This window comes from Schistocerca piceifrons, chromosome 2, assembly GCF_021461385.2.
Source record: "Schistocerca piceifrons isolate TAMUIC-IGC-003096 chromosome 2, iqSchPice1.1, whole genome shotgun sequence".
Lineage (NCBI taxonomy): Eukaryota > Metazoa > Arthropoda > Insecta > Orthoptera > Acrididae > Schistocerca > Schistocerca piceifrons.
In genome coordinates this window covers 306,558,833-306,585,126 of record NC_060139.1, presented here as the reverse complement: position 1 = coordinate 306,585,126, position 26,294 = coordinate 306,558,833, and the positions used below count along the sequence as shown (strand labels likewise).

The following is a 26,294-nucleotide window of genomic DNA, read 5'->3' as shown; positions in this document are numbered from 1 at the left end:
AGGTGTACAGGTGTGATACTGTTAGTTACGTAAGCAAGGCGATATCGGATCAGATGGGATAAATTGGTTTTTAATTACCCTGAGGCCAAAAGTTGCATAAAAAGCATCAATCAAAATTAGATCAGATTTCTAATTTCCATGTGACTGGTGCAAAATGTTCAGTATGCTGTCCACCGTTTTCTGCAACTAGTTGAAATTGAGAAACAGCATGTTCAAGAAGTGACCGAAGTGTTTCCGGGATCACATTCAGAATGTGTTGCACAATGCGTACCTTCAATGCAGCTAAGTTTCCAATCAGAACACTGGACACAACATTTTTCAGATAGCCCCACAGCCAGAAGTCACACAGATTAAGATCAGGTTATCGGGATGGCCAGGCTGAAGGGAAATGGTGCTTGATGATACTAGTATTTCTGAAATAGCGCTTTAGCAGCTGCTAAACTGGATTTGCAATGTGCTGAAGTGCGCCACCTGGCATAAAAATGATCCCATCCACACTGTTGGAGAGCTGGAATGACGTGGTTGGGCTAAAGACACCCATAGCACTTACCAGTGATGGTACAGGTAATGGGACCAGAAGCAGCTTTCTCTTCGAAAAAATATGGCCCTATGATAAACGATGTCGTAAACCTGCACCACACAGTGACCTTTTCAGGATGAAGTGGTACTCGTTGATTTGTGTGTGGATTTTCTGTTGCCCATATTCGACAATTCTGTGTATTCACATATCCTGTCAGATGGAAGTCGGCTTCGTCTGTCCACAAAATCTTCCACGGCCAATCATTGTCCACTTCCATGTGAGCAAGAAATTCTAAAGCAAAGGTCTCTCTTGCTGGCAGGTCAACAGGAAGCAACTCGTGCAAATGGGTTATTTTGAATGGATAGCAAAGAAGGATGTTTCGTAGGATTTTACGCACTGTGCTCACGGGTATGTCCAATGTTCGGGCAATTCTTTGTGCGCTACACGTTTGCGCACCACCACTCATCTCCTCCTGCATTGCTGTGGCCATTGCTTCCACTGATGTCGAATAAATTCATTTCCTCCCTCTGCCAGGTTGCACACAAAAAGAACCAGTCTTTTTGAATTTCTGAATCATTTCCTCCAGACCCACGAAGTCGTCGGATGAAGGCGTTTTTTTTTTTTTTTTTTTTCCAAACTCTTTAGCGTCCGGAACTTCTGCAGAGTGACATGTGCACAGTCATCATTCTTGTAATGCAGCTTTACAAGCAGAGTGCGATCCTCCATTGAGACAATCATGATTAATGTCACAGACACAAAAGGAGGAAAAGCCATGTACCCAGTGTGTTTATACGAACTTCAGTGGGTTGTGTGCAGGACAGGTGTTTTCATTTACGTATCCTGACACATACAGCGCCATCTATTGATCAATTTTCACATTTTTTTTTTTTCCTCTGCCATACGTTTATCCTCATGTTTGATAATATTCTGTTGCAATTTGACAGCATTCTGACCAGTGGTGTTATTTCTACAGCGTTTTGAAAGTTTAACTTTAATTATAATCACCCTGTATGTTTTAGCCCTTGTCAAGCAGAATCCTACAGTGAACTTTTGACTGAATGGGAACTCCTTCTGCCCCTTCCCTCTTCCCACTATTCAGCCCTTGGCCTCGATTCCATCCATAAACAATTGCTTCAACACCTCAATCATCCACAACAACAATATCTTCTCCAGATATTTAACCTTATTTTGCTCCAACATGTTTTCCCTCTCAGTGGAAGGACTGTATTGTTGTTTCCTGTCATTAAGCCCAGTAACGATCTGTTGATCCTCTGTAGTTACCATCCGATCAGTCTCACCAGTGTCCCCTGCAGGTTATTTGAATGGGTCGTCGTTTGTTGGCTCTTCGAATCTCAGGACCTTTTGTTGCCCCTACCAGAGTAGCTTTTGGGTGGAACAGCCTCCGATTGATCATCTGCCTCAATTGGAAACTGCAGTTTGATAGACCTTTTGTCAGCACTGCCACCTTGTCACAAATTTCTTCAATCTTCCTAAGGCCTATGAGACGACTTGGGACTTGGTGCCATCACATCTTACACTGATAGAGTGTGGTCTTTGGATCTCCCTCTTCATTTTTATTCACCAGTTCCTGTCATTCCACAATCAGCTCCCCACAGGCCCAAGAGTATGGTGTTCCACAGGGCTCTGTATTATGTATCCTTCTTTTCCTCATTGCGTTAATGGACTTGTGGACTCTGTTGAACCATTGGTCATTCCTGTTCTGTATGTGGATGAGTTCTATATCTGGGCTAGTTCCCACTTGGTGACCTCTGTGGAATAACAGCTCCAGCATGCCATCAACTGCAATTCTGCCTGGACTCATGGTTTTTTTATTCTGCCCCCTTAAATCGCAGGTAGTGAATTCCTGTTGCCTTACTACTGTCCATTACAGTCCAGAGCTCAATCTCAATGCCAAGCACCTGACTGGTGCCCCATTTCCATTTCTTGGGTCTACCATTTGACAAAAAGCTTTTCAGGAATGGTTTTAAATTAGATTTAAAACTTGCTTCACTACCTGTCAGACATTTTATGTTATTGGACAAATGATCAAAAATTGTTGTTATATATCAAACTCCTTCTGAGCAACTAACACCTTTAACACTGGGTTATAAAGGTCATTTTTTCCTGTAGTGTTGTACGTACGCATGTCACTATTTGTCTCAAATTGTGACGGACTATTTATGATGCTGAAAATTATTCAGTGCGATATTATTGCGTGGAAATATGAAAAATATGTCAGGAGGTTGATATATTTGTTTTCAAGATTAGCAATTATACAGAGAGCAAAAGTAGCTGAACTTAATTATTTGAGGAGATCAATAATATTATTCTTCCAGTTTATGTTTTGTCAATATGTACACCAAAAAATTTGGAGCATTCTACCCTACTTACTGACTCCTTATCATGCGCTACTTCAATTGATGGTATGGCTCTATATGTTATACAGAAGCGAATGTAGTGTGTTTTTTGAAAATTTAGGGAGAGTCCGTTTTCAGAGAACCTCTTAATTATTCTTTGGAAAATACGATTTACTAACCATAGCTATGGCATAGGAAAGCAGGAGCTGGGACCAACCAACCAAAGGGGGGGGGGGGGGGGGGGCAGAGTCAACAACAAGACTACTGACAGAGGGCAAAACAGATATCTCCACTGGATCCAAGAGGAGCAGTATGGAAGGGAAAGTTGAGTCATAAAGCAAAACTGGTATCTTTTGCAAACAATACTATTGTTGCTATAGATCCCATTTGAGAGAAAGCAACAGAAGAGTCAGTAAATCATATTTTATATGATGGAGGATCGCGCTCTGCTTGTAAAGCTGCATTACAAGAATATTGAGTGTGCACATGTCGCTCTGCAGAAATTCCGGACACTAAAGAGTTTGAAAAAAAGATAGGAAAAAAAAAAAGAAAAAGCCTTCATCCGATAACTGCCTTGGGTCTGGAGAAAATGATTCAGAAATTCAAAAAGACTGGTTCTTTTGGTGTGCAACCTGGCAGAGGGAGGAAATGAATTTATTCGACATCAGTGGAAGCAATGGCCACAGCAATGCAGGAGGAGATGAGTGGTGGTGCGCAAACGTGTAGCGCACAAAGAATTGCCCGAACATTGGACATACCCGTGAGCACGGTGCGTAAAATCCTACGAAACATCCTTCTTTGCTATCCATTCAAAATAACCCATTTGCACGAGTTGCTTCCTGTTGACCTGCCAGCAAGAGAGACCTTTGCTTTAGAATTTCTTGCTCACATGGAAGTGGACAATGATTGGCCGTGGAAGATTTTGTGGACAGACGAAGCCGACTTCCATCTGACAGGATATGTGAATACACAGAATTGTCGAATATGGGCAACAGAAAATCCACACACAAATCAACGAGTACCACTTCATCCTGAAAAGGTCACTGTGTGGTGCAGGTTTACGACATCGTTTATCATAGGGCCATATTTTTTCGAAGAGAAAGCTGCTTCTGGTCCCATTACCTGTACCATCACTGGTAAGTGCTATGGGTGTCTTTAGCCCAACCACGTCATTCCAGCTCTCCAACAGTGTGGATGGGATCATTTTTATGCCAGGTGGCGCACTTCAGCACATTGCAAATCCAGTTTAGCAGCTGCTAAAGCGCCATTTCAGAAATACTAGTATCATCAAGCACCATTTCCCTTCAGCCTGGCCATCCCGATAACCTGATCTTAATCTGTGTGACTTCTGGCTGTGGGGCTATCTGAAAAATGTTGTGTCCAGTGTTCTGATTGGAAACTTAGCTGCATTGAAGGTACGCATTGTGCAACACATTCTGAATGTGATCCCGGAAACACTTCGGTCACTTCTTGAACATGCTGTTTCTCAATTTCAACTAGTTGCAGAAAACGGTGGACAGCATACTGAACATTTTGCACCAGTCACATGGAAATTAGAAATCTGATCTAATTTTGATTGATGCTTTTTATGCAACTTTTGGCCTCAGGGTAATTAAAAACCAATTTATCCCATCTGATCCGATATCGCCTTGCTTACGTAACTAACAGTATCACACCTGTACACCTATGCACAATGAGTAGCACAGCTTGTTCAAATGTACGCTTTAGGCATTGTTGTATGATTCATTTGTCATTTCTCGTCAACCACTAAAAAATTATGATGCTTACAGAGCTATCTATTGCTACATTTTGTAACTATTTATTTTTCTTCTCCCATACATTTTCTCCCTTCTCCGGATATATTCCGTTGCACTTTGATGTCATTCTGACCAGTGGTGTTATTTCTACAGCGGTTTGAAAGTTTAACTTTAATTATAATCACCCTGTATGTGGGAAGCATGAGCCCACAGTTTATGGAGGAGGAAGGCTCGTGGATAGGAATCTGCTGCCATTGCAAGGTGTTCTGCAAGAACTGATGGACCCATACAAAGGCCACCCAGGAGGGCAGGGCCCGTGATGGCAAATGAACATTGGTTATTATAGGAGGATGCATAGTGTAGCACACACCTGTGATGATAGGAAAGAAGAACCTAAGGAGGAGACAAAGCATTCCCAACATACCCACTTGCTCGGTTTGTTTAAGTAATGAGCTTTGGCGTGAAGGTGTTTAAAGGTAATAAGAATGGCAGAGGATGCATGCCACGTAAGGTATTGCAAGGCTCAGTGGTGATAATGGATGGTGATGTGAATAGCTGGGTCTACTTTAGGACTGCCTGGGGGCATAAGGGACCCATCGAGAAGGGGGCAGCAATGCCGGTGGCGCAAACAATTGTGTCGGACTTGTTCTGATAGATATATAGAGGCCAACCAATGTGATGGAAAGCCCAGCAGGATAACCTGACCATTGGATGGTGGGATGGGGATGAGAGAATCAATGGAAAGTGGTCGCTATTGCAGAGGTCATCATGCACAACTAGTGTACGCAAGGGTCGAGGTCCACAAGATAATTGTCCATGAGGAAACCCTGATTATACTATAAAGCACTGCCCCACAAGGGGTGAAAGTTATTCAAATCACCAAGTAGGTGAAGGGAGGGAGGGGGAAGCTGCTGAAGGAGGGCAGTTAGGGCAGGTGGCCTGTTGGGAGGAAGATGGAGACTGCAAACCGTGACTGCAGAGTACAAGTCCACCTGGACAGCAATTGTTTCCAATGTGGTATGAAGGGGGATCCATGTACAAATAATGTCGACAAGCACCAATGTGCAAACACCACTGGAAGCCCTCAAAGAGCCAACCTGGTTCTGACAAAGCGAGGAACCACTAAGGCCCAGTGAGTGAGTACAAGTAAAAAGACATTTTTGGATAACAATACAATCTGCGGGGTAAAAGGAAATAACTGCAACTTCGGAAGGCAATAGTAGCATCCATTACAATTCCACTGAATAAGCACGAATTGGGGATCCAAATGGGAAATGAGTAGGCGGAAGCCAGTCATGCTGCTGGGTCACCATCCATCACCAACAAGGACAGGGTGATACCCATAAATAAAGAGGTCAGACTTAGGCCGTGAGGGGGCAGGGGGGCTTGTTGTGGGGCTTATGTTTCTTCTTCTTCTTCTTCTTCTTCTTCTTCTTCTTCTTCCTTCTTCTTCTTTTTTTCATCCTCTTTCATAGATTGAGGGGACAGGGCCCAGTGAAAGACAGAGAGAGCATAGGGAACCTTGAGGTGCACATACTGTGGGTCCTGTGGCCGACTTTTTGTGGCAGAAAGAGCTCAGGGTGGGGCTCCATCTGTGGAAGGCGGCAATAAAGAAAGGGGACACTTCTCTGGATGGGTACGGAGAGTGGTACCTGGAGAGGAAGGTGTCGGAACTGCAGGGAAGGGGGAGAGGAGATGGTTGAGATAAGAGGGAAGGAGAAGGGGAAAGATACGTAATAGTGCCAAGGTTAGAAGTCACAGGCACAGGGTAGGACTGTCATACTTCCAGTAAGTCCCAGCGTAGGATGAGCGATCAATGGATTTATAATCCTGTATCTTCTTTCTGTTCTTATAAACTGGGTAATCCAGTGAGGGTGCAGGGTGATGGTCTTGATAATTAATGCAGGTGGGCGGCAGAACAAAGGGGCTCTACTCATGGAGTAGCTGTCCACTTTCATCACATAGAGGGCCCACTGTACAGTGGGAGGACATGTGCCCAAAAAATTAACACCAAAAAAACCTAGTGAGTGCTGGGAAGGACAGCTTTACATCACACCGATAAACCATAGCCCTGCCCTCCTCTGGGAGGGTCTAGAGAAAGGTGCTGGTATCAATGTGACTGCCCTTACAGCATTTCTGAGCAAGCTGAACAAAATTAATGCTCCACCATTCCAGATTGGCCTGTGTAGCTCCTTATGAGTTTGAAGGATGCCTCCCTGAACCTTATTCAAAGACTGGTGAGGAGTACTGGACAATGGGATGTTGCCAAGATGGTCACAGGCACAAAGGGCTGTAGACTCGAAGGTGGAAGTAGTTTTGATCAACAGCAAGCCCGACTGCCCCATACTCAGAGAGTATACTTCACCAAAATTGACTTTGATAGTTTCCACAAAAAACAATGGCTTTGTGGTGGCGAAAGTGACCCTTCAGTCCGGTTGTAGATCAGGCAGTGGGAAAAGGATTTCACCCTAAGCCAGTAAGCCTGGCCCTCCTCCCAAGGGGTAGTCAGGGAAGGGAAGGTCACAGGGTCATAAGAAGCAGCACTGAAATTCCATTGTCAACTAGAGAGATGGCACGAGAAGAATGGCCAGCTTTTTGAAGCTTAATGTGTTTCATACACAAAGCACACATCCTGATACCACCTACTCCAATCTGCGGTCTCCCCCTGGGCACCACACAACCGCAGCAAGGGCCGTCTGGCATGGTGGTTGCTGCTGCTGCTGCTAGTTCCAATGCTAGAGAGTGACAAGTAACCACTCTTAGACATACACGGGAAGTTAACAGATCAGATATCAGAAGTGTAATCCCTGTGTTGTTAGGGTGATCAACCAAAAGGGTACATAACAACCCCAACACACAGGTTGGCTACTGTGCTGTTTATAAACTGTTAAAGGACAACGGCATCAAGAAAAAGATAGAATACGTGGTAAGGCCACTCACTGAAGATGCTATGTAAGGTGGTGTTCTCCAGTTGGCTCACACTACGGGGACAAAATTTAGAAGGGGAGATCAAACCCCAAAGGGGGGGGCCAAAGGAAAGGTGAAGAGAAAACAAGAGGAACAAAACCACATGAGATAGCAGAAACCAGAAAGACAGGCAGGCTGATGTATGCAACAACACCATGAGAAGGGAAGGCAGGAGCAGTGGGGAAGGAGTGAGGACAGGGGGGAGGGGTAAAGGAAAGGGAACACAGCCCAGGAAGAAAGCGAGGGCCACAAAAGCTTGGGGCCAGGAGTGCATCACGCACAAACTCACAGAAGAGCCATGAGTCCCCTGGCGGCAAGAATCCGTACATGGGGGAAGAAAATTTGGGAGAAGAAATAGTGCAACATGACTGTGGGTATTTGGTGCTATTGAAAGTGCCACGGATAAGTGTTTACTACGTTTTGTCAAAGAAAACTCAATGGAGGAGGTACTTTTGGACATGATATGAGAAAATATCTTACCTGGGACAATTATAGCATCTAAATGTTTTGGTTCATACAAGTGCCTAAATGATGGATTCCAAGCACTTCTCCACAAACCACAGCCTCCATATCAAAATCCCAACTACAGGAGCACAGACAAACAGCACTGAAGAAACATGGGCTGCTATTAAAAAAATATTACAAGGACCAAAGCTGTGCAAAGAGTTGTTTGACTTATTTATTTGAATATACATGGAGAAGGCAAAATAAAGCTGAAAAGCATTTATTCATGTATTTTATGAACTGTGTAGCTCATGTGTATAATGGTAACTCGTAAGTGGTACAACTTGCAGATGTATCATTGATAAAACACACAAATACATCTTTTGATACTCACAAAGGAATTAATGACAGTTAGCTGCTAGTGGGCACTGATATACATCAATGGGGAAAGTTGAAAATTTGTACCAGATCGGGATTCAAACCCAGCTCTCCTGCTCACTAGGAAGACGCTCTGACTACTAAGTCATACAGACACAGTGATCATTGCATCTGCATTGACTACCCTAGCATGCCTCCCACAGACAAAATTTTCCAACTAATTCAACCACTACTGGTGTAATACACCTGTCCATTATCCTCACTACTCACTGCGTTTAGCCCATTCCCGTAAAAGTTTTGTGATGGACATCCGCACTGAAGTGATCACTGACTAGCCCCTCCTTAATTGTATATGTGGTGTCTGCTCTACTGCACATGTCTGAAAGAACAGATGTCATTTTGATCCTGCAGCCATTATGAATCAACACACAGAGGAATTAATGACATTTGGCTTCTTGTGGGCATGTCTGAAAAAACAGACAACACGTATACAATCAAGGCGATGGTGGCCAATGATCCCTTTAGTGCAGGTGCACACCTCACACTAATTCTTACAGGAATTGGTGAAACGTTGTGAGTAATGAGAATAATGGGCATGGGCACTAAGTCAGTAGTATTTGAATTAGTGGATAAATTGGGCCTCACGGGAGGCATGCCAGGGTTGTCTGTGCAGCTGTGATGATCACTAGGTCTGGATGGCTTACATCTACATCTACACTTATACTCCGCAAGCCACCCAACGGTGTGTGGCGGAGGGCACTTTATGTGCCACTGTTATTATCTCCCTTTCCTATTCCAGTCGCGTATGGTTCGCGGGAAGATTGACTGCCGGAAAGCCTCCGTTTGTGCTCGAATCTCTCTAATTTTACGTTCGTGATCTCCTTGGGAGGTATAAGTAGTGGGAAGCAATATATTCAATACCTCATCCAGAAACGCATCCTCTTGAAACCTGGACAGCAAGCTACACCGCGATGCAGAGTGCCTCTCTTGCACAGTCTGCCACTTGAGTTTGCTAAACATCTCCGTAACGCTATCACGCTTACCAAATAACCCTATGATGAAACGCGCCACTCTTCTATGGATCTTCTCTATCTCCTCTGTCAACCCGACCTGGTACGGATCCCACACTGATGAGCAATACTTAAGTATAGGTCAAACGAGTGTTTTGCAAGCCACTTACTTTGTTGATGGACTACATTTTGTAAGGACTCTCCCAATGAATCTCAACCTGGCACCCGCCTTACCACCAATTAATTTTATATGATCATTCCACTTCAAATCGTTCCGTACGCATACTCTCAGATATTTTACGGAAGTAACTGCTACCAGTGTTTGTTCCACTATCATATAATCATACAATAAATGATCCTTCTTTCTATGTATTCGCAATACATTACTTTTTGTCTATGTTTAGAGTCAGTTGCCACTCCCTGCACCAAGTGCCTATCTGCTGCAGATCTTCCTGCATTTCGCTGCAATTTTCTAATGCTGCAAGTTCTCTGTATACTACAGCATCATCCGCGAAAAGCCGCATGGAACTTCCGACACTATCTACTAGGTCATTTATATATATTGTGAAAAGCAATGATCCCATAACACTCAGCTGTGGCACACCGGAGGAGGTTACTTTAACGTCTGTAGATGGCTCTCCATTTAGAATAACATTTTGTGTTCTGTTTGCTAAAAACTCTTCAATCCAGCCACACAGCTGTTCTGATATTCCATAGGCTCTTACTTCGTTTATCAGGCGACAGTGCGGAACTGTATCAAATGCCTTCCGGAAGTCAAGGAAAATGGCATCTACCTGGGAGCCTGTATCTAATATTTTCTGGGTCTCATGAACAAATAAAGCGAGTTGGGTCTCACACGATTGCTGTTTCCGGAATCCATGTTGATTCCTACAGAGTAGATTCTGGGTTTCCAGAAATGACATGATACACGAGCAAAAAACATGTTCTAAAATTCTACAACAGATCGATGTGAGAGATATAGGTCTGTAGTTTTGCGCATCTGCTCGACGACCCTTCTTGAAAACTGGGGCTACCTGTGCTCTTTTCCAATCATTTGGAACCTTCTGTTCCTCTAGAGACTTGCGGTACACGGCTGTTAGAAGGGGGGCAAGTTCTTTCGTGTACTCGGTGTATAATCGAATTGGTATCCCGTCAGGTCCAGTGGACTTTCCTCTGTTGAGTGATTTCAGTTGCTTTTCTATTCCGTGGACACTTATGTCGATGTCAGCCATTTTTTCATTTGTGCGAGGATTTAGAGAAGGAACTGCAGTGCGGTCTTCCTCTGTGAAACAGCTTTGGAAAAAGGTGTTTAGTATTTCAGCTTTACGCGTGTCATCCTCTGTTTCAATGCCATCATCATCCCGTAGTGTCTGGATATGCTGTTTCGATCCACTTACTGATTTAACGTAAGACCAGAACTTCCTAGGATTTTCTGTCAAGTTGGTACATAGAATTTCACTTTCGAATTCAATGAACGCTCCACGCATAGCCCTCCTTACGCTAACTTTGACATAGTTTAGCCTCTGTTTGTCTGAGAGGTTTTGACTGCGTTTAAACTTGGAGTGAAGCTCTCTTTGCTTTCGCAGTAGTTTCCTAACTTTGTTGTTGAACCACGGTGGGTTTTTCCCGTCCCTCACAGTTTTACTCGGCATGTACCGGTCTAAAATGCATTTTATGATTTCCTTGAACTTTTTCCGTAAACACTCAACATTGTCAGTGCTGGAACAGAAATTTTCGTTTTGATCTGTTAAGTAGTCTGAAATCTGCCTTCTATTACTCTTGCTAAACAGACAAACCTTCCTCCCTTTTTTTATATTCGTATTTACTTCCATCTTCAGGGATGCTGCAGTGGCCTTATGATCACTGATTCCCTGTTCTGTGCTTACAGAGTCGAGAAGTTCGGGTCTGTTTGTTATAAGTAGGTCCAAGATGTTATCTCCACGAGTCGGTTCTTTGTTTAATTGCTCAAGGTAATTTTCGGATAGTGCACTCAGTACAATGTCACTCGATGCTCTGTCCCTTCCACCCGTCCTAAACATCTGAGTGTCCCAGTCTATATCTGGTAAATTGAAATCTCCACCTAAGACTATAACATGCTGTGGAAATTTAGGTGAAATGTATTCCAGATTTTCTCTCAGTTGTTCTGCCACTAATGCTGCTGAGTCAGGAGGTCGGCAAAAGGAGCCAAGCCAATTATTAGCCTAGCTCGGTTGTTGAGTGTAAACTCCACCCATAATAATTCACAGGAACTATCCACTTCTACTTCACTACAGAATAAACTACTACTAACAGCGACAAACACGCCACCACCTGTTCATGCAATCTATCCTTTCTAAATACTGTCTTTGCCTGTGTAAAAATTTCGGCAGAATTTATTTCTGGTTTCAGCCAGCTCTCCATACCTACAACAATTTCAGCTTCGGCGCTTTCTATCAGCGCTTGATGTTCCAGTACTTTACCAACGCAGCTTCGACACTTTACAATTACAATATAGATTGCTTCTTGGTCCCCGCATGCCCTGACTTTGCCCCGCACCCTTTGAGGCTTTTGCCCTTTCTGTACTTGCTTGAGGCCATCTAACCTAAAAAACCGCCCAAGCCCATGCCACACAACCCCTGCTACCCATGTAGCCGCCTGCTGTGTGTAGTGGACTCCTGACCTATCCAGCGGAACCCGAAACCCCACCACCCTATGGCGCAAGTCGAGGAATCATCATGGGTTGCACCATTTCGACATGTGCCAACTAACAAAAAAAGAATTATGTATTGTAACTTTATTTTTTGAGGTAATAATTAAAACTTTGGCTGCTTCTCATGGAAACAATAAAGTTAAACATACTCAGTTAAGAAATTGTGGTTAATACTTGTGCAGTCTCAACTGAAATTTGGTCTGAGAATGAATAAAGGGGTAAATTTTTTTCTGAATCAAGCATTAGTTAAAATTAGTGCTTTGTTAGTTGAGAATGTTAACTGAGTACATAATATTTCTCAACATGTTTCAGCCTCAGAAACAAATGCTCATGACTCTACAGAGTAATACTGTCACAGTAAGAAGCCAATTAAGCCTTTATGAATGATTAATCCCCATAAAAACATTGTAACTGAACACACTTTGCCAGCATCCATATTCCTTCTCTTCTGATTATGTATATATGGACTGATTTATTGCCTTTCCTCCCCACTAACTGAACTCCCTCATATCTTGAGGAGGAGAAGGGGGGGGGGGGGGGGGGGGAAATGACTGGGGGGGAAATGACTGTCCATACCCTAAGATAACAACACTTAGATCCACAGAATAAACACTAAGAAAAAATATAAATCTTTTAAATAGTCTTCAAATATTTGCATGTGGCTCTTCATGGTGCGGTACACTCTCAGTGTAATTAATCAACTAACTTAGTAGTCTTCTGTGATGTGAGTCGTTCATATTTGCAGTTGTAACTGATCCTATTACTTGTGTAAATTGCATGTCCTGTAGTAATGTGGTGGAAGTGGATTTTTCAAATAAAATTTCGTGTTATGAATATGAAAATAAACACATAGTTTAAATAATAACCTAAAAATGATGAAGTATGAGCAAAGACAACCACTTGTTGTCTAAAGGTAGCATTTGATAGCATATAAAAATGATGTGGGCACTGTTGTTCAAGTTATAAACATAAACAAGATGTTTCTATCTGGTACCCAACACTGTTTCTTTTGTGATGACTATTTGTCTTTCCTCATCCCATTTTGCAAATTCCCAGTTGGATTTTTAATTAGCATGAGAACTGTTTTATAAATGAAAGAAAAGTTTGTATGATGCAACAGATATCATGGCATAATTTTTTCCGAGTATTGATTGCAAATAATCACAAAAATATGGGTATATGGGCTAGCCTTATTTGGCACAGTAATTTCTTAAGCAATTTATTATTGATTTTCCATGTGCAGTCTGTCTGTATCAGTTCTGACAACTCACTAAAATTATTTGCAGTTATGGGTGGGTGGTTACATATAAATCTTCCCAAGTGCAATCAACCCATTAAAGCTGTATTAGTCTGTTAAATACGTATGTGATAAACTGTTGCATTGTTATTATCAAAAAAAGTAAACTGTGAGGTACCATTAATTGTAACTAATTTCAAGTGTATTGCTTGTAAAGATAAAAGCACCAGAATCAGGCTGGCTTGGTCCTGAAATGACACCCAAATTAACTGTACACTGCTCAGATACCAGTAGTGGTGGTAGTGATTTTCGTCATCTTTTAACAATTTACTTCTCATTATATAAGGAGGTACTGTGGAAAGGGAAGGAGACAGAAGGCCAAGTTTGGCAGAGATCTTTCATCGCTATTCTCACATATACAAAGATATTGTACACAATTGTTGAATTTTATGGTATTAAGAAGGCAGCTTAAGGACACTGAAATTATTTTTTAATCAGTTCACAGCTACATTATCCAAACCACCTTATGATTTCTCTTGGTATCATTTTTTCTTCTTTCATGTGCCATTTACAACTGGTGTATAGAAAGAACAGCAAGCCACCATCGATGTTCGATTTTAGTCAATTTCCCTGCCGTATATGTTGACAAAGTAATATGTTGCCTGATTCTTGGAATGGAAGCTCTGACAATATTTACAATAAACTTCTTATTGATGCACAACAGCTCTCTTGTAATGTATGTCACTGGAGTTTGATGAGCACCTCTGTGACGTACCTGCGCTTACAGAACAATTCTGTGACAAAACGCACCTCTTTATCTCCTTTTTCAATTCATACTGGTGAGGATCCCATGCTAATAGGAATACTTAAGGATTGGTTGAACAGTACTTTTGGAGGTTGTCTCCTTTGAAGTTGACTTTCATTTGCTTAAAACTCTCCCAGTGAATCTCAGTCAGGAAGCTACCTTCACTGCATGTGGTTGTATATAGTCATTTCACTTTAAATTACACAAACTGCACAATATTTAAGGCAGGTGCTCGTGGTCTTCAACTGCAACTGAAGATGACAAACTCAAGGATTAAAAGCAGCTGCTTCAGAATACTGCGTAGTTTCCACAATATTGTCTGCTTTTACATTTGAGAACCATTCAAGCAAAACAGTTACTGTTTTAATCTAAGCCAGTTGCAAATGACTTATGAATAATTTTAAGCAACTGCAGCTAATTTCTTAATGTTGTGAGGTTCTTAATGTTGAAATCCAAACTGGTGGCATGGGTGGGGGACTATCAAATGACCCCAGATGCAGATCATGCGTCAGAAGTGTGCAGCTGCAGTAATGAATATCATAAATGAGTCAGGGAGCAATGTTAGTGTCAGAACTCGTATCGTGCGCGCGCGCATTTGTGTGTGTGTGTGTGTGTGTTTGTGTTTGTGTGTGTTTTCCTTTTATATTTTATTTAATCTTGCTGGTTATTATTATTCTAACTTTTCTGTTGATTTTACTTTAGAAACTGGATGTTTCATTGTACCTCACAGTTCCATCTTTCTGGAAAATAATTTCATTCATGTCCTTTGGCTGCCAAATACATTCATGGAGGTTCAGCAACAGCATGGAAAAATTTCAAAACAGAAATAACGATTTACCTGTAGCAAGGCTACTTTGCTTGACAGACATGGCAGCCAACACCTGTACCTGTTGCCTCTGATGTGAAGGTGCTCACTCCATCGCCGATGGTCAGCCACTTGCCTCCAGTCATCTCCGCATCATCTGGTGGACTGCCTCCGGAAACAGCCAGCCAGGATTCCCGCAGTTCTTTGAGAGACCATGGTGACGACAACGCATCTGTGGCAGGTGGCAGAGCTGAATCTATTACAAAGGATTCTTCTGAGAAGGAGCCCAGAGAGAGGACCAGAGACAAAGACAGGGACAAATCTGAAAGGCATCGAGACAGGTATAGGTACATGATCCAGGATTTTACTAACATTATTTTGCAATTTGTTCTGCTTTGTTAAAAGTGAACGTCAGTAAAAAGTTTAGAGTAAGAGTAAGTGACACTGTTTCACTAAGGCAGTAAAACACACACACACACACACACACACACACACACACACACACACACACACACTCCCTTTAATGTTTAGTGAGTGGTTTCACACACACCTATATTGCAAACTTGATAGAAAAGTGCTGTATGTATATTGTTGCTGTAGTTGATTGTGAGTCTCTCTTTTTATTAGGTGTCACGTAATCAAGATGTCGGTACCATATTGCCATTTTTGAGATTCATTTTAACCAACATCTCCATATTCTTTTAATTTAAACAGAAGATGTCATTGTTATTGCCAGACTCCTCACATCAGGCCATTCAAAATTTAGAGTCAATGTCTTTCAAGTAGTTTTAGCATTTGAAAATTCACAAAGTATAAAATCAAACTGAATTGGCAACATTTACTTGAAAACTGAATATGACGTGTTTTTAAAATTAATTATGTTGTTGGACTTTGCCTCAGTGAGCACTTGTACTAGTGCAGAACTGGCTCACAAGATGATGAAACTGATGCAGTTTCTGTTATGTCTTTAATGTTCTCATGTTTGTACAAGGGTTGTACCAAAAGTAAGGTTCCCATATATTTTAAAATAGAAAACATTGTTTATTGTTATTAATTTGTACATCGTTTAAAAGCTTACACTTTTGTCAATTTTTCAACATTGTCTCCATTTTTTTCTAAACACTTTTGAAGACAGTGCTTCAGCATTTGTATTCCTAAGTCAAAGAAGTCTCCCACCAACCTACTGAGGAAGCATGTGACCTCTGCTCGGACTTCGTCACCACTCTTGACGCGTTTGCCACCTAAGTGTTCCTTTAGCTTAGGGAAGAGGTGATAATCGCTGGGGGCTAAGTCTGGGCTATATGGGGGATGGGGCATAACAGTCCTTCCAAATGTCTTCAAAAGCTCCTGTGTTTTTTCACAATAAAGGATGGCAGCCAAAAACAGTGTGTTTGACGAGCGACGTGGGGTTGAGCATTGTCGTGAAGAAGCACTACTCCCTTCTTCAGTCGTCCTCTCTGGCAATTCTGGATTGCTCGGCAGAGTTTGTTCAATGTTTCACAATATCTGTCTGAGCTTCATGTCGTCCCAGGTTGCATGAAATTGATGAGAACCCCCTTCCAATTCCAAAATGCAGTTGCCATAACCTTTCCTGCCGACTGTGTTTGTTTGAATGTTTTTGGTGGTGGGGAACTGGAGTGACGCCACTGACGAGATTGTTGTTTGGTTTCGGGAGTGTAATGAAACACCTACGTTTCGTCTCCTTTGATGATAGAGTCCAACAACTTCTCCTTGTTGCCTCCCCCATCACATCATTGAAGAAACTTGCGAGCACAGTCAAGGCGTTACTCCTTGTGTCCGTCAGTCAGTATCTGGGGGACCCAGCAAGCACACACCTTGCAATAATCCAACGTTTCTGTTAAAGTTCTTTCAGTTGTGCCATGGGAAGCTTCAGGAATGGGTTCAACAAGTTCACAGACAGTGACCCTCCAATCTTTGAGCAGCTCACTGTTGATGTTCTGGGCAATTGCATCCGAAACTGGCGGTTTTTCACTCCGTTCTTCATCATGAACTTCTTTGCAACCCTCAGCAAATGTGAACGTGCTGAATGGACATGCACTCTTCACCATAAACTTCAGTCAATTGCCGATGAATCTCCACGGGTGGTAACTTCTTTGCGTGGAGAAACTGGATTAGTGCTCGAACCGTGCACTTGGCAGGAGCAGTGATAAACACTTCCATCTCTGACAGCTGCCAAGCCAACACTGAGCAATGTAGTGAATCGCAGACAGGAGGGCTCAAGAGTGGGGGAACCACTGCGCACGGCACTGTTGTCGGATTTAGCCTAGAACCTTCCCTCGAGGCTGTAGCTCTTTGTAAACCCTACAACCCTCATATTATTGACAAAGCCGCAGTGCAGAAATGTTTGCCATAAAACTTTTTACAAATTTATGACTCAAGTTTGTGCTTTTTGGTCATACATTGGTCAATATTAATGGATAACAACAGGGAAATTGCTGTAGAATATTATACAGGTAGATACTGAAAAGGCAAAATTACATCCCCACTCCTGTTAGATAACTAAGGGGTTTGAATTTTCAAAATAAGGTGATAACAAAGTTTCTGTGCCATGAGTACAAGTTTGACATATCACAGAACAGCACCATATGCTATGGATATACCAACACATGGGACCAGTGTTATAGTACATGGAAGATGTAGCTTCTGATCAAATAATATATACATGCAGAGCAGAAGACTTCCCAGGTAACATCTCTGATTATACAGACTCCATCTTGGGAAATGAAGGACAATATGCAATTGAATCCTGAAACATGAATTATGGCAGCAGAATTAACAGCAGTTTTAATTGCACTTATGTATGCTTACCAAGCATTAATCTGAATACTTTTATGGCTGTATTATGCCAGCCATTAACGTGCCTTTAGATGACTGTGGCCTCTCCTTTTTGCTGAATTGTTACATTTACTCATTAAACTACTTAAATATTTGTGTCGGTGATGCCATTATAGACCTGAAAGTTGCTTGAGAAACTGATGGATGATGTACTCCTGGACTGTACCACTAAAGGTTGTGAAACCCTGGAATTTGTTTGTGAGTAAGTACACATTCTAATTCACCTTACCGCCAAGGGGGCTCGTGCTTCTTTCGTGAGTTCGTGCATAGTGCACATGGGTCCCCGAGCTATTGGAGCCCATTCTTCCTTCTCTGATTGCATTTCTGTCACTGTGCCCCTCCCTTCCCTATCCTCGCGCCTTCCCTGCTAACCCCTACTGCCCCTCTCTGTGTTCTGATTTATGTCAACCTGGCTATCCACCTAGTTCCCTGTACTGCTTTCAGTTTTGTTCCTCCTGCCTGTTCACTTTCATCTTTTTTATCGTTTAGGTCCCTGTGTGAAGTTTGACCTCCACTTCTAAATTTTCTGTTTGTAGTGTGAGCCATTTGGGGAAGAACACCCTCCCTAGCATCTACATCCCCCTTCCTTCCCCTTCATCCCGCTAGATCACCAGCATGTGTAGCCAGTCCGTGTAGTGGAGCTGTTTTGTACCCATCTGGCTAAGCCTGCTGACAACACAGGAATTACACTACTGATACCTGAGCTGTTTCCTCCCCCCATATTGCCAAGGAGTGGTTGCTTGTCTTCCTGGAGCATTCGAACTCCCAGCAAGGATGGCCCTTGCTGTGCTGCGTGGTGCCCACGGAGAGAGCCCCTATCGGAGTGGGTGGTATTAGGGCAGATGCTTGGTGCATGAATCGTATCAAGCTGCAAAAATCTGGCCATTCTTAAACAACAGTCTCTTCAAATGGTGATGGATCATTCAATGCTGCTTCGTAAGCCCCAGTAGCCTTCCCTTCCTTGATTACACCCTGGAAGGAGCGCCAGGCACACCAGCTGGGGATGGAACACTTTCCTCGCTACCTCATCTGTACTAGGACAGACGGGGACACATTTACTGCCACAAAGCCATTATCTTTTGTGGAGAATATAGAGGACAAGTTTGGTGAAGTGGAGTCTCTTAGCAAGATGTGGTCGGGCCCCCTGTTGACCAAATCTTCTTATGCCATCCAATCTGTAGCTCTTCGTGCGTGTGATCATCTTGTCAATGTCCCAGTGTCTATTACCCCTCACCAGTCTCTGAATATGGTCCAGGGGGTGATTTTTCATAGGGACCTCATCCTGCAGACTGATGAGAATAACTGGGCTAATCTGGAGCGACACCACGTTCGTTTTGTTAGACATGTACCTCTTTGCAAATGAGGTATGTCTCCCTTCTGATAACCACCCACAGGTGGGATTCCTTGTTGGAATGCATTTCACTTCCCTTTGTCGAGATCTCCATTTGCACACTGGACACTGGAATGTGCCCCATTTATCTCCCTCCCCCCCTTGGATGGTGCCTAGACCACGAATTAGGACTAACCTATTCCAGGGTCCTAAGGTCTCTGTTGCCCCTATGGTCTCCTGGTGTCTTGTACGTTCCATTCTTGCAGAGTTCCAAAGTGTACCATCTTCTACACCGATGGTTCTTAGACAATAGATAAGGTGGGATTCGCTTTCATGTTTTCTACTGGCTTAGAACACCATTTATTGCTGGGAACATGTAGTGTGTTCACAGCAGAGCTGCTAGCCATTAGCAGAGCACTCCATTTTCTTACTCAGACCTCCCTCCACAATGTTATAATATGTACAGACTCAACAAGCAGCTTGCAGGCTATCGACCGATGCTGCTCTTGTCACCTTTTGGTCTCTGTTGTGCATACCTCCTCTCTCCCCTTGGCCGTGCCGCCTGCTCAGTTGTCTTTCTTTGGGTCCCAAGTCATGTGGGCATCCCAGGGAATGAACTGACTGACTGTTTGGCTAGAGAAGCAGTACTTAGCCCCCCCTGTCCCTTTCATGATTTCAGCTGTGGATATGTGGATGGATCTACATCAAATACTCTTAGCCCAAAAGTGGAATGACATGGTGTGCTACTGCTCTCAGTAATAAACTCCACACAAGCAAGGAGACCACTGTGGTTTGGCTCTCTTGCTTCCGCTCCTCTCAGAAGTAGTCCACGGTCTTATGCTGTCTATGCATTGGTCATACCAGGCTCACCCATTGTTTCCTCTTATGTAACGAACCACCCCCACAATGTGGTTGCAGAGTCAGACTGACGGCATCCCATATATTGCTGGAATGTCCCCTTTTTTTGACCCTTTGTACTAGGTATAGTCTTCCAGATTCCTTAATTTTAATATTAGCAGATGATTCATGGATGGTTGAAGTGGTCCTCTGTTTCCTCCATGAAAGTTGTTTTTATTTTCATATATAAGGTTTTTATTTTCAAGTATAAGGTTTTGCTTTACTCCTGAAGCAGGGGCAGTGTGGTTGTGGTAGGGGTCACTCTTCATGTTTCTTCAGACTGGAACCAATGACAACTCCCCCTGGAAAGATCTCTCTTTTATCCCTCTATTTTTCCAGTTTTTAGATTTGACCTACCATTTTACCGCATTTTATAGTTTGACTCCTCTGACTGGATGCGTCAACTTTTAGCAGATTCTCTCTCTTCCGTGAGTAACTTGGAATTGCAGGACTGATGACCTTGCTGTTTGGTCCCATATCCCCTCCCGCCTCCTCCCCCTGGGTCCCATAACCCCCGCCTCCTTTCCCTCAATGAATCAATCAATCTAATTCACTTTGGGGTAAGCTCATGCTCTGTGGCCACGTGTGATGTATATGAAAGATTCTGAAAACTTAAGAATAAATGTAATAAGGATGCTAACTATATTAGAAGGGTAGATTGCAGCTCACAGTAAAAATGACACATGGAGTTGCAGACAGGCACAATGAAAAGACTGTTACATAATAAGTTTTTGTCCAAAGCCGTCATCAGTAAAGAAAACAAAAACCAACACGCAATCATACAAGCAAGCACGTCACACACACATTAATAATCACCAGTAGCTTGGGTGCCACCTTTAACCCTACACCCAAATTTAACCCTGTCAGACTTTTCAAAGACGTACTCTCCTTCTCCTGATCCCTGCAATCGAAACACTTACTTGCACCAATGCTTCCATCAGAAGCCAACCTAATCCCAACAAAGAACCCTGCCTCTCCCAGTCCATACCACCAACCAACTGCGATCCTCCCTTCCCACCACCTAACGACCCATTGCTTATCTCCCAGGAATTCCTTACTTCCAATGTGGCCTCACCATCCTTTTCCAGGTCCCTTCCTAAGAACAATCTTTCAGTAGAAGAAAGGGCAGCCATACACAGCCTCAAATAAATCTTCGTCCACTCAACCTACCTGGAGACAAAGGTTCTACCATTATCATTATGAGCTGCAGTGACTACCTGACTGAAGACTTGTGCCAGTTGTGTGATTTCTCCACCTATATACTTTGCCTGAGTGATCCCATCCCGGAATTCATACATAACATCCAATCTTTGCTTAAAGCCTTAGTCCCTTCCTTAACCTCTCCCCTGAATCTCCTTATCTCCTCACCCTTATAACACCCCACCCACCCACCTTCTATGTGCCCCCTAAAATCGACAAACACAGCAATCTTGAATCCCCGATTGTAGCTGGTTATTATGCCCCCATGCAAAGGAATTTCGGTCCTCATTGACCAACACCTCCAACCAGTTGCCCGAAATCTAACCTCCCACATCAAAGATACCAACCACTTTCTTCAACATCCCCATTCCTTTATCTCGTCACCATTGTTGCTGCTTCCCTATTCACCAGCATCCCTCATGCTCATGATCATGCCACTATTGAGCACTACCTTTCCCAACATCCTTCAGACTCTAAACTCTCTACCTCATTCCTCATACTCCTATACACACAAATCCACAGCACAGTCATGGGCACACACATGGCACCCTCCTGTGCCATTTTGTTTATGGGCCATCTAGAGGAAACTTTCCTAGCATCCCAAAACCCCAAACCAGTGATCTGGTTTCTGTTCATTGATGACATCTTCATGATTTGGACTCAGGCCCTAGACATCCTATCCTCATTCCCTCATAACCTCAACACCTCTTCACCCTCTTGCTTCACCTGGTCTTCCTCAGTCTGCCATACACCTTCCTGGATGTTGACTTCCTCCTCTCTGATGGCTCCATCCACACCTCTGTCCACATTAAACCTACCAACCACCAATAGTACCCGCATTTTGACAGCTGCCATCCTTCCCACACCAATAAATCCTTCCCATACAGCCTGGCCACCTGGGGAAGGCGTATCTGCAGTGATGAGAACTCCCTTGTTCAGTATGCTGAAAGCCTCACCAAGGCTTGGACAAATAAGCACTATTCCACAAACCTAGTCTGCAAAAAGATCTTCTGTGTCATTTCCTCACACATGCCCCCACCACCTCCAAGAACCAGCTACAAAGGAGTGCCCCCTTCATCACCCAATATCGTCCTGGACTGGGACAACCCTACTACATCCTTCATCAGGGTGTTGATTACCTATCATCATGCTCTGAAATCAGGGATTTCCTCTCTAATATCCTTGCCACACCACTGAAAGTGGTGTTCTGTAACCCATCCAACCTCCACATCTTAGTCCATCCCTGTGCTGCTCCCAATACCAAACCCTTGCCACAGTGATTGTAACCCTATGGAAGACACGGGTGCTAGAGGTGCCCAGTCCACCCACGAAGTACTTCCTATTCCAGTCCTGCAACAGGTTTATCTTAGCCCATCACAGGCCAGGCTACCTGTGAAAGCAGCTGTATCAGATATCAGCTCTGCTGCAGTCATTGCACAGCTTTTTATAGTGGTATGACTACCAACCAGCTGTCCACTATAATGGACAGCCACCGCCAAACTGTGGCCAAGAGCAATGTAAACCATGGCTCAACATGCAGCTGAATATAACATGCTTGATTTCAGTGGCTGCTTCACAACCCAGGCTGTCTGTATCCTCCCCTCAATCACCAGCTTTTCTGAACTGTGCAGGTGAGAGTTATCCTTACAACAAATTCTCCACTCCTAAAATTATCCTGCTCCTAACCTACAGTTACCTGTTGTTCCCCCACCTTCCAGCCAACAGTCACCCCCGCCCTTTCCTATAACGTCCTCCCTATTCATGTCGACTCTTCCTTATTGTTTTCCACCCTGTGCCAGCATGCCCACCTGTTCCACCTGTCTTTCTCCTTCCCTGCTCCTCTCCGTTTCTGCTTCCCATTCCTGCCCACCTTCTTGCCTCACAGTCTCCCAACTCTGTGCCTAGCAACCTTGTCACTCCTCCATGTAGTCCCTGCATGCTCCACTTGACAGCATTATTCTCTCCTCCCACCCATTTATTGCTGTCTGTCCATCACCCTTCTCCGACCCACTCCAGGTTGCTGGCTACTTATGTTTAATGTGACGGTTGGTCTGAGGTTCCGGTGGTGATCATTTGTGCGTGAGATGTGCTTACTTGTATGAATGTGTGTATGTTTTCTTTTCTGAAGAAGGCTTTGGTGAAAAACTAAATGTGTAACAATCTTTTTGTTGTGCCTGTGTGCAACTCATCTGGTCATCTTTACGGTGAGTAGAAATCTATACTTTTTGTAATATTGTTGATATTCCATCCTGGAGTTCCGCATGTTCTGTTTAGGATACTTTGAGCATTCATTGCTGTAGTCAAAGGCGTAGTGCAGACTGTGAAACTTGGTAATGTAATATAGACTATGGTGATCCGTATATATTCTGTCACAGTACAAAAATTTTTGCAACATGTAGCAGCAGAGAATTGGGACGTAGGTTACCACCAAACATTTCATGGCATAGTTGGGAAAAATTTATTATTGTTTCGCTGTCATTTGGAATGAAATCGTGCTTTTTATCAGAATACAAGCAGGAGCAAATGTAGTGACTGAATGATTTAAACTGGATATAAGATTCAGCATTCCTGCCAGAAGTAACAGTACATCTGATTATTTCAGTTTATGGCTGCACTGAAGAGTGCAGCTGATAACTGAATGTTTATGAAAAAGCTAAATTTAATTGAAAGGCAACTGTTCAGTGCAGATTTAATATTTTTTAGTTTTCTTACTTTGTTAAGCTTTCTTGAATATACATGTTCCAATTATTAGTAATTTAAAATAAACTCATTTGTAGATTTGGTGGTTGATTTACAGCTTTTGTTAAAGTGGTGTGCATTAAGTCAAGAAACATTTCCAAGGCCATAGAAAAGTATGTAATATGTTGTTTGTTCACTTAATTCTAAATACTATTTCCGCAGCCACGGGAAGAATAAAAAACGAATGAATAATAGTGTGTTAGGTCCTAACAGTTCAGTGGATTCTGTGTTCCAGTGAAGCTAATGCTTTTGATACCTGATATTCACTGTTTTCCAGTAGAAAATTTCAGATTCCAGCATCCTTATAAACATACTAAATAGTGGTGATAGAACGGTGTTCATATTTCCTTTATTTCTTATTCCTTATTATATCATAAATCTGGATGTCTGATTGAATGGTGACTGTGTGCGACACATCTACTGGCCTGTTACAATAGCTCTCAATACAGCAGTATTTTGGCCCCTTTAACTGTTAATCATGAATAATAATGCAGTGTCATTTTAGCATTAAAAAAATAGGTACCCTTGCCAATTTCAGCTGTAATTTAGTGTAAACTTATTCTTATGTTACCTGTTTGTCTGACTCACTTTCTTTATTTTTCTTAATAGGACCTTTTAATGACAGTATTCTTATTGCTATTAATAACATAATCTTTAAGAAGCAAAAGCTTGTTACAGTGTGTGTCACAATGCCCAATATATAAGACATATGGCCTATACTTTTTTTTACACAAAACTGGTTGAAAAACATTGGCTAACTGCCTCAGAGATACTTGGGGAGTGGAAAACTATTCATTTATTATGCACCATACAAACAAAAGTTATGAAAACACATTAATACTGGAGTTACACACAATATGCCTATGTAAGCTTTCAACACATCCCACATTATATTAGGTATTTTTTATGAATATGAGCCTTGAAGCAAGCAGCAAACTTGCTAATTTTTTGCAATTTATTTTATGTCCAGATCTCATCGACACCGTTCAAGGAGCCGTAGTACAGAGAAACGTTCCAGGCGACATAAAAGTCGCAGTCGTAGCCCAGGTCATCGTAGTCATCGGAAGAAGAAGTCACGTCGTTCTGACCGTGAGAAGAGCAAAGAAGAAAGTGAATAATGTGCTCCAAATAAGATAAATACACATTGACAAAAACTTTAAAATGTGCAACATTAATTATCAAGCAGTAAATAATTTTTATTTCAATAAGCAAAAATGGGTTTTTATTTCCTCAGCTCACACCTCCCTAAAAGTCGCTTACTCCAAAAGTGAAGGATATGTTTTGAGCATATATACCATATTGCAAGTGCTTACACTGTGAAACTTTTTAATTTGGAAACTAAACAGTGTACACAGTTAGTCATTTCATTTTATAAAATCTTCTTCCCAACTTTTCATTACTGTCCTGAGGCAATTCGTGACTTACTGTATGACAGAAATATGATTTTCTATTATGAGTGAGAAAGAATTCATCGACGTACTGGTCAGAAATGAACTTATTTTTTGACATGGCGCCATTTAGATCGATATAAAGGGTCCCTTAACTTTGACGTGTGTGGGTTCTAATTTTGTACTACAATTCTGGAATGTCAGCAAAATGCTCGTCTGTAGCTACCGTAGAATCTTGAATTATCACAAAAGTTATCCTAGCTGCAGATTTATTTTGATGCAGTTATGAAAAGAACTTGGTGGGTACCAGACCTGATGTTTCTTCCTGCAGAGTTGGCACCTTTTTTGAAAATGGCACAAGTGTTACAATTAGTTCAGTTAGAGGGATAGTAACAGAATGTTTTTTGCAAAAATACGGTAGGAGTAAAGGAGACCACTCACTAAAAAGCAGAAATGTTGAGTCGTCGACATGCTAGCAGTCAGAGTAATCCTTTCTTGAGCTACAGTACAAATATACACACATTGTTTTTCAAGTAATTACTTAGTGGTTCTCTGTCAGTGGAATCTGTCTTAATTTAGGGGAAAAAATCCAGTATATTTAGTACTGTGCAGTAAATAGAGTAACAACAATTAGTCTTATCACATGAGGTCACTGAAAAACAAGCTGCTTTCGACTTTTGGATGTAAATATTTGATATAGAAGCTACATGATTTGAACTTCTCAAACAGCTAAGTTTAGCAACATTTACTCTTTGGGAATGTATCAACATCTTAATATATCTTGCATATTTCTACCCTACATACTTTGGACCTCAATGAGACTCTTTAGAATGTATAATATTAACTACCAAACAAACTTCTTATTGCAATAAATAAACATATTGCGTATCTTAACAGTGCAACCATAGGTTAGAT

At 42.4% G+C, this 26,294-nt stretch overlaps 1 protein-coding gene across 4 annotated transcripts in view; it reads left to right on the top strand.

Annotated features, from left to right (window-relative positions):
- Positions 1–25,206, top strand: part of LOC124776153 (pre-mRNA 3'-end-processing factor FIP1) — a 108,194-nt gene extending 82,988 nt beyond the window's left edge. For 2 of the 4 annotated variants that reach the window (XM_047250992.1, XM_047250989.1), the window contains exons 7-8: positions 15,030–15,316; positions 24,962–25,206. In XM_047250992.1, coding sequence (XP_047106948.1) covers positions 15,030–15,316; positions 24,962–25,109 — 435 coding nt within the window. In that variant the 3' untranslated portion in view covers positions 25,110–25,206. The remainder of the gene's footprint in view (positions 1–15,029; positions 15,317–24,961) is intronic. The other 2 variants (XM_047250991.1, XM_047250990.1) reach the window with 2 other exon arrangements.
- The last annotated feature ends 1,088 nt before the right edge of the window (positions 25,207–26,294 follow it).